At 48.6% G+C, this 8,749-nt stretch overlaps 1 protein-coding gene across 6 annotated transcripts in view; it reads right to left on the reverse strand.

Annotated features, from left to right (window-relative positions):
- The window catches only part of CADM1 (cell adhesion molecule 1), a 353,309-nt gene extending 346,298 nt beyond the window's left edge, over positions 1–7,011 (reverse strand). For all 6 annotated transcript variants that reach the window (XM_040258046.1, XM_040258045.1, XM_040258043.1 and 3 more), the window contains exon 1: positions 6,846–7,011. In XM_040258046.1, coding sequence (XP_040113980.1) covers positions 6,846–6,990 — 145 coding nt within the window. In that variant the 5' untranslated portion in view covers positions 6,991–7,011. The remainder of the gene's footprint in view (positions 1–6,845) is intronic.
- Positions 7,012–8,749: the final 1,738 nt, after the last annotated feature.

Genomic DNA, 8,749 nt, shown 5'->3' on the forward strand with positions numbered 1-8,749 from the left:
TGGCTTCTGAAATTTAAACAAGGAGGTGCCACTTGTAATTACAAACATTCCAGTGGGTTCCTTCCTTCATCGATGGTTTCCAAACAAAGGCTTTTTATTCGATTTTGGTGGTGCTCCCCAAACCCTGAATGTAGGCATTCCTTTGTGCTTTTCTGGTGCCCAGGCCAACTCAGAAAAGGGGTACAGGAGGTGGGTTTTACCTGGCCAAGGCTGCTCCAACCACACCCAACCCAACCATCTCATGTGTAATTACTTGTTTGGCTGGAAACCAAAAACCCAAATGCTTCAGATTTATAGTCTACGTTAAAAACATTTCAGTAAGAAGCTCTTAAAAGACACACACACACTGAGTAGGATAACTAATGAGAATCTACTCATTAGTTAGCACAGGAAACTCTACTTTAATGCTCTGCAGTGATATAAATGGGAAGGAAATCCAAAAAAAAAAGAGGATATACGTATAGCTGATTCGCTTTGCTGTAAAGCAGAAAATAATACATTATAAAGCAACAATACTCCAGTAAAAAGTAATTTTTAAAATTAAATTAAATAAAAGACACACACACACACACACACACCCTCACATTTCAACAACCTTGGGAAATGGAACCAACCTGTTTTCCGAGAAACCAAAAAAGTTCCGAAATTAACACCGAAATATTCGAACATTTCTAGCTGAAATTTGTAATTTACATTTTAAATTAATGGACAAATACTGAGAAGTAAAAACAGTTAACATTTTCTCTTCCTACCACCCAGTACCCTCATTCTACAAAAACAAAGCCCAAATACTTACAGCTCCGGATGGGTTTCCCACACCAAAGAAGGCATTTTGAAAAGAAGCTGAAATTAGCACTTAGCTAATCCAAAAAAACATTTTTTTCTTCTTTTAAGCCATATATTCACAAAACGCCAAGGCATTTATACCACGGAGACATTTAAAGAAAAATATACAGAATGAGGGTATCTCACAGCCATCAAACTAAAATAGCCTTTCCTACAGAAGTCTTCCAATGCAAAGTATTCATTATGAGAAAGTCTAGAAATGGCCAATCTCGCCAAGGGTGATTTCCATAGCTTGCCACAGTTGAGGGATTAGCTGCAATTACTGCATATTTACACAACCATATTTACACAACAATAAAACTCATCTTATCCGATCCAAACAAAACCTTGCTCAAAATAAACCAAACCACACGAAAAGGTCTCCTCAGTGCAGGCGGTAATCACGTAATCACGCTCTGGCTTCTCTACTGCCTGCCTCAGCTCCTACCCACTATATCAAGCCTTCACTCCACCTTCCTGGGTGCAGCAAGACTAGGGCGAAACTTCTACCAGTGGATAAAACGTACATTCAGCTAATGATACCGTGCTTTCGGGTGTACAGGAAGAGCCGTATCTTAAAGAGATTCGTTCTAAAGTAATTTATGGAAGAACTGGTAGGATATGCAGGATTTGTTTAAAATTACCTGGGACGGGGAGGGGGTATATGGAAGGTTGATGGACCATGAGTAAATAATTATCAAACCATATGATTTGCACAGAGGATTAATATGGCATTCTTTCTCCTTTTTGTATAATTGAAATTTTCCATAATAAAGTGAAAAAATAAAAGAAAATACAATCAACATAAAAAAGGTCATCTTGCAACAATAACATAATTTTTGTCTTTAAGAAATTCTCAGCTTTGTCCCAGGCTTAATGCAAAGGACAAGTACCCGGTAAGAAAATCAAAGATGCCTTTTTTGTTCTTAAGGGCCGTTCCTTTATTCTTTAGTTACATGGAACCAGTTCAACTGTTAACATTACTCCTTGAAATGACAAAACAGAAGCTTAAAAGTCTAAAGCTGAAGCTTCTGTAAAGCCTAGTTTTCACGTATCTGACTTAGGACCGCAATACAAATCCAGAGTTCTCCCCTCCACAGGTGCTTTGAACAACATTCACATGGTGGCTGCCAGATAAAGTCCACAGGTTTCAAATTCACTTGTCAACACCACAGACAACCTTACCAAAAACTGGCCCTTTCTACCCAGAGATTACACCTCTGATCCATTAGTTTATTACCGAGAACAACAATTATTCCTGTTGCCTTCAGAATACAAACTCTTCCTGCCAACGATGCTGGCTAACCCACAATGCAAATTCCTTACTGGACATCCTTGCTGGGAGATGGCAGAGACAGTTCACAGGCTGGACATCAGGAGACCAGCTCCTCGTCCAGGAAGCATAGCTAACTTAGCCTCAGTTCAGTCGTCCTTCCTTCTTTGGGCTTTGGCTCCCACACTGCAAAATAATGAGATTTTACCGATGATTTCTAATTCCCTTCCAAAATTCCATGACTGTAAGACACTCTGATTCCTCAACAGGTGATATGAAGAAAAAGAACCTTGCGTTAAAATGTTACAAGTTTCTATTAAATAATTTTAAATATGACTGACTATGAATACTGGGTGAACTTCTGTATAAGTGCATATATATACACACATGCATGTGTCTGTATACATATTTGTGTGAGTACACACAAACGCATGCACACACAGGCTAACTGATATCATCAGGTGCTTATACGGGACTAATTGCTTACAACTCAAAGCAGCAAATTTTCTATACTGCAACAGATGTCGCTGTGTGATTTCTCCTTTCTGTCCTGGATTTTCTGTTAAAAATGCCCAGCGTGATGGTCAGTACTATTCTTCCCAAGAAAGACATACAATATTTGAATCCTTTGGATTTCTTTCTCATAAAATTTCTTCATATGCTGGTAAATTTCCATTCAAATCATAGCATTGATTCGTTAGACCCAATTTAAGAGATTCCCCTGCATAAAAATGGGCCTTTTGTTAACACGCAGGCACACACAAAACCATTTTTAAAATGTAAATTCTAAGTGGCCAGTTAAGCATCAAAATATCACACACAGAAACCAGAAACCGAGAGATTGCGTTTATATTCACAGCAATATTATAAAGTTTTTAAAGCCAGAAAATCACTTAGCAATATAGACCAAGGAATAATTTTTTAAAAAAACCTCACTTATGTTTAAGGCCAAAATGTACCAGGTATGGGCAAAAGGCACTGAAAACTCCAAAAGCACCTTCCATGATCATGAAAACTTTGGATTTTAGTTTTCAAAGCATTTCTTTCAAAATAAATAATAAGGCTAACACTATAATTGCAAGACCTCTTACCCGTGTGACAGTCACTATCAACCACTTTCTGACTCATGTCATAGAAAAGTGATATCTCTTTCCATTCAACCAATATATCCACCAACAACCATCCATCTCAACAGGTAGCTTCCACTTTCTTCCGCTTAAATGCAGAGCTGGGAGAAAGTGTTTCAAAATCTCCCTTTTAGACCCAGGAAACCATTACCTTCGGGGGTTTTAGAGGGAACCAAGCGAGCTGAGCAGAGCAGGCAGGGAGTCCAGGGAGCCGAGGACCAAGTCGGAAAAGAATATGAAGTCAGGAAACCAGAGAGGAAGCGCCAGTGTCCTGCCTTGGCTCTTCCCTGTCCCACTCCCCTTTCCCAGGAGGGCCATTGGGGAAAACTGGATAAAGCATGTACAACATCCATATGAATAAAGCTCTTTGTTCCGGAGCACTGCCTGCTCTTTTCTTCCCCCCCTTTTCCGTATTTGTTCATTTCAAAAGATTGCTCAATGGGTCTCTTGTTCCACCAAAATGTCCCAGGCAAATAATGCAAGCTTGTCTCGTCACACAAGTCACTAAATGAAGCCTTGTGCGTCTCCAGTGACACACTGTAAATATAAAGTGGCATTAATGAGGGATATTTTATCAAAGCTATCACAGACAAGTGTGAGTCCCTCCCGCAGCTACTGGATTTGATGCAGGGAAAGGCGACAATAGCAGGGCAGCACTTTTGTAAAGTCCCTAACCTCCCCCAGTACACAAGCCCCAACAGGCTACGACAAGCAAAAACTCAGCCCCTGGGGTCCCCAGGAGACTACACACCCCTACCCATTGGCTATCCTTTCTACAGCTGAAAAAGGGAAAAGGAGGGTGACCAACCAGGGGCTCACTGAGGGTCAAAAACAATAGCATGCCAGCACCCCAAACCTAACGGTCATGATTTACACTGACTGAGCTTTGATGATCCCATTTTAGCTGCATTCCATTAACATCCATTTCTTCCAAACACCACAGGAAGGATGGGAGATTTTCTCCAGGGGATAGATGGGTTCAGTTACAGGGGAAGAGAGAACCCGGACCCCACTGCACAATAGCCCTGGGTGGCTACCCCAGTGAGGCTGTGAATGAAACAAACCTAATGAAGTTCAAAGGCAATGCCAACAGGTTTCTCTAATCCTGGAGTAGGAACTGGAGACTTCGGAGAAAGCTGAAAGTAAGAAGAGTGAGGAAGAGAAGTCCCTGGGTCCCCACCTGAAATCTACTCTCTGGGTCTAGGACCTGGGGTTAGGCCAAAACCCCTTCTCAAACTGAGAACCAAAATACACGTTAAAAACAAAGAAAAAAAGAAAGTTGTCTCACCCCCTCACTACAGATCAAACCCAATTACTTTCTAATTTGAACACAATCTGATGACCAGCGTACAAACAGGGATGCACACAAGAGCAAGAAGCTGCTTCCACGGTAACTGGCAACAGAGTTTTCCTGTAGCTTTGACATGCACGGTTGAGCTCCAGACCGCTCCTTTCCAAGTCAGCATACAGCCCTCGCTGGGGAAGGCGACTTCTTACCGCGAGATACTTACAAATATAGTACTGCCGCTACTACCCCGAGCCTTCAATGAGCAGGCTGGACAGAGGAGGTATAATCTGATCCTGTTCTGCTGCCCAGCGGCATTGCACGGCTCCCATTTTTACTCCAAAACCAATATCCCTGGCCAGCGCTCCCCACACCCCGCCTTTTTTTTTTTTTTTTTGCAGCCAATACAAGTCTATTGTTGCCTTTATTATGCACCAGTTATTGAGCCTGTACTCACGCTCACGTTTAAACAGCACTGGCGCTTTTTACAATGCAGCAGCAGCGGGATCTCGTTCAGGAACATTTTATTGAACCCATCCAGTCAGAGACCTCACCCGAAATTAAGTTGTAACCACAACGGCATCGGCTGAACCCAATTATCCCGTAACTCATAAATTAAGAATTCACAGTGGAAAAACATAAACAACATCCGGAGACAGTGGCAGGGACGAAAAAATCCTCAGCTCTGGAACTGAAGGTGCCGCCAGATTTCCACCCCAATGGATCCCCGATAGGTTTCCCAAGCCGAGTTCCGTTGCAGACCTGTCCGGGGAGTGGGGTAAGCAAGCACCCCAGCATTCCCCCCAAATCCAGAGCTAGCGCTCCGCAGATCTCCCAATTTCCTACGGCGTGTCTCCTGCGGTGTTTACGTAACTGTGTGTCCTCTAGCGTGTAAACAAAAGGCACAGCCCAAGTGGAGAAGCGCCCCGGGAGCCGCACCGTGGCCCCCAGAGCTGCGCCCGCCCGGATCGGGGGTTCCGCAGGTGGGGGCTGAGCTCTCGGCGTCCTCCGCCACTTGTTGCTCGCGGGTCCTGCGGCTCCGGAGCTGTGAGGGGCTTTGCAGGCGCCGAGCCCTGCTGCAGCCCCTCCAGCACCTCCCCGCCCCCACAGCCCTGAGCATGGGAGTCCTGGCTTCCCGCTCCCGGCCCGCGGCGGGCGGCCAGGGGCGCGGGGACGCCGCGCGGCCGCGGAGCGCGGCGGTGGCGGGAAGGGGAGGCAGGGTGCAGCACGGCTCGGCTCTCCGCTGGGGAAGAGCTCCGGCTCCCTTTTGTTAGCAAAAGCAAACACTGCCCTCTTCTTTCCCGACCGCGCCAACGCGCCGCGCACACGGGCAGCCACACAGCGTGCTCCTTGCCGAGTGCTCGGCGTCTTCAGGGAAGGAGCCGGGCGTGCAGAGCCGCCCCTGGGCAAATTCCCAAGACCGCTCCGCACACAGAGGGCGCCGGGAGGCCCGCAGGGTGCCCGACTGGCCGCAGAGGCCGCGAATGCTCCCTCCACCACCCCCGAGCTGCCGAAAATGACAGGCGAGCTGGAAATCCGGTGTCCCTACTAGCGGCGGAGGACGCCGTGGGGCAGGCGGGTTGCGGACTCCCGCTTCTGCCCGCAGAGGCGGCGACAGCAACCGCCCCCCCTCTCCATGGGGCCGGGCCCGGGGAACTTTCCCTGCCTGGAGCCCAGCCAAGGAAGCCCGCAGCCAGGCAGAGGGGGCGGGGGGGCCGCGATCCTGCTGGAGGGAGACACGAGGGGCGAGCGGTTGGGGACAGGGGAGCAAAGGCAAAGCGCGGGGAAAGCGGGAGCGATCAGACCAGACGAGTCGGGATGTCCTGTGGACCAGTGAGGAATCGCGCAGGAGGCGGCCGCTAGTCAGCCATGGGGAGGTTACGGGGATGGGGAATGGGGGGCCCGCTGGAAAGGTGGGGGCGAATGGGCAGCTCTGGGAGGCGGAAAGACCTACAAGTTACGGGGATGGAAGCGAGTTTGGGAGGGTCTGGAAGGTTTGCGGGGGGTGCCTTCGATCCACCCCCTTCCCCTATATTCTCTAGCCCCCGGGGCCCCTCATTCTCACTGCACTCCGCAACCAAGCAGGGGAGAAAAGGTGTGGGTGCAGCCATCCCCAAGGGCTCTAATTCGCACCGAGGTGGGCAAGGAAGAGGGGATTTACCGATCCCCTCAACCCTTTCCATCTCAGCCCTTGAGTTTTCTCTTCACACTCCCTCCGATTTGGATTTAGGAAGTGGGGGAAGGTTGTCATGGAAACGTTTCCCCCCTCCATGGCTACGGCCACTGGAGCGCCTTAAGAGATTTAGGGGGCCAACGAGCCAGTGCCCACACCTACCTGTGGGGATCAGTGCCGCGGCAGAGAGGAGCAACAGCAGAAGCCGGAGTCGGAGCCCGGGAGGCGCCGCCGCCGCCGTCGCCGCCGCCGCCGCCGCCGCCGCCGCCGCACACTGGGGTTCGCTCGGCAGCACAGCACTCGCCATGTCGGGCACCTGCCTCAGACTGGCGGCGGTGGCTTCCTCCGGAGCCCGAGCGGACAGCTAATGAGATGCTAATAACATGCGCTGGAGGCGGAGTCCCGGCCGACCAATCACGTCGCCGCGAGCCGAACCCGGCTCTCGGAGGACTCGCCCCCTCCCCCACCCCTCCCCTTGGCGCTGGCGTTCGGCGGCGCGCCCGCGCCACCTAGGGGCGGGGCCAGGGGGAGGGGCGTATGCAAATATGTTTATGTTAAAATTCGTTTTCGCTTCCCCCGGATCCAGGAAAAAGTGTTCTCCTGGGCCCCTGGCGTGTAAGGGGCTTCAGCTCCGGGGGCGGGGTCTAGCTTCCTGTACACCTTTATTAGGAATGTTTATAGCCATCGCTCCAGGAGACCGACGATAAGAATCTCCCTGGGAGGCTCCCCTGCCCGGTATACCGGGTGCAACCGGCCGGGAAACCAAACGTTGCAAATTTCCGTCACTCACCTTGCACCGAAGGAATAGATCTTTGGGAATCGGGGGCTGTTCGAGAGTAGAGAGTGAGAAGGCAGGTCCCCGGATTGACAAAACAATCTGGGAGAAGTGCATGCGTGCTTTGCACGTCCGGCAGAGCGGGAGAGCCCGCTCAACAACCTAGCGGTAGACTTGGGCATAGTTGGGAGAAAGGAGCCGGAATTCGGCTTTCGGATTTTCGAGTCGGTGTCTTTGCGGTAGATTCTCGGGAAAGGTAGATCGAGGAGGGTTGACTCAGGATCCCCCCAGCATGCTGAAAGCCTCCTACCTCGCTTTAATATATGTGTCACAGATGTGAATTTACATGATGCACATGTATTATTAGATATTTACGATTACACACACTCAACAGAAAATCTTTTCTGTGAAGACTTCGGGGTGGAGGGCGGAGGCATGGGATGTGAAGACAGGGTCTGCCATCGTCTTCCTTCAGGACTCAAACCCACTCCCCTTGCCGCCCCTTTGCCCCTACTCGCGCCTCAGATGGCTGGGGACCAACAGGTGTTCTGAGCTTCCCGCGTCTCTGGGAGAAAGAAGCTCTAGGCTGAAGCGACTCGCTTCTCCGGACTCGCTCTCCCTCCCCGAAATTGCCTTTGCTTTCTTCTCAACCAGGCAGCCGGCTCTCTTGTTTGTCTGCTTTTTAATTACTTATTTTCTTCCTCTCTAGAAGATCGTGTGCGCTCTGACCCTCTGTTGCTCAAGCATCAAATTGAAGGACGAGCCATATTAAGTGTAAAGGTTTATAATAATTTAAGTATTCATAGAATGCAGAACAATAAGATGTAGGAAATACAATTTGCATAATAAATATCAATATCACAACAGCTAAAACAAACCATGACAAATTATCTGTGGCTAAATGACCAAGAGATTACTGAATGTAAATTGCTGTCTTGAGCTATAGTCTAGAGGAGCCCTCTGTCCTCATCTTGCTAAAAAAAACATAATAATAAATAAATAAATGTTACATATCAAAAAGGAAATCAAGATCTGCCAACCCACCAAATGAGTTACACTTAAAAACAGCCTCCTATTATCCATTATGCATAAACTAATTTCAAGACTGCCCTGTCTTCACAGCCCTGGATATTCTGCTCTGTAATTACAGGCCCTAATACATGAACCGCAGGCAGTCCTCCAGAAGTCAAAAAGCTCCAGCAGGCAGACAGCACTACAGGAGGCTGGAAACCATCACCACATGGTCACTGGGATAATGTCCAGTCGGCAAAGTTCGACCTGTTCTTATCAC

Source organism: Oryx dammah, unplaced genomic scaffold, assembly GCF_014754425.2.
Source record: "Oryx dammah isolate SB20612 unplaced genomic scaffold, SCBI_Odam_1.1 HiC_scaffold_17, whole genome shotgun sequence".
In the NCBI taxonomy this organism is placed as follows: domain Eukaryota; kingdom Metazoa; phylum Chordata; class Mammalia; order Artiodactyla; family Bovidae; genus Oryx; species Oryx dammah.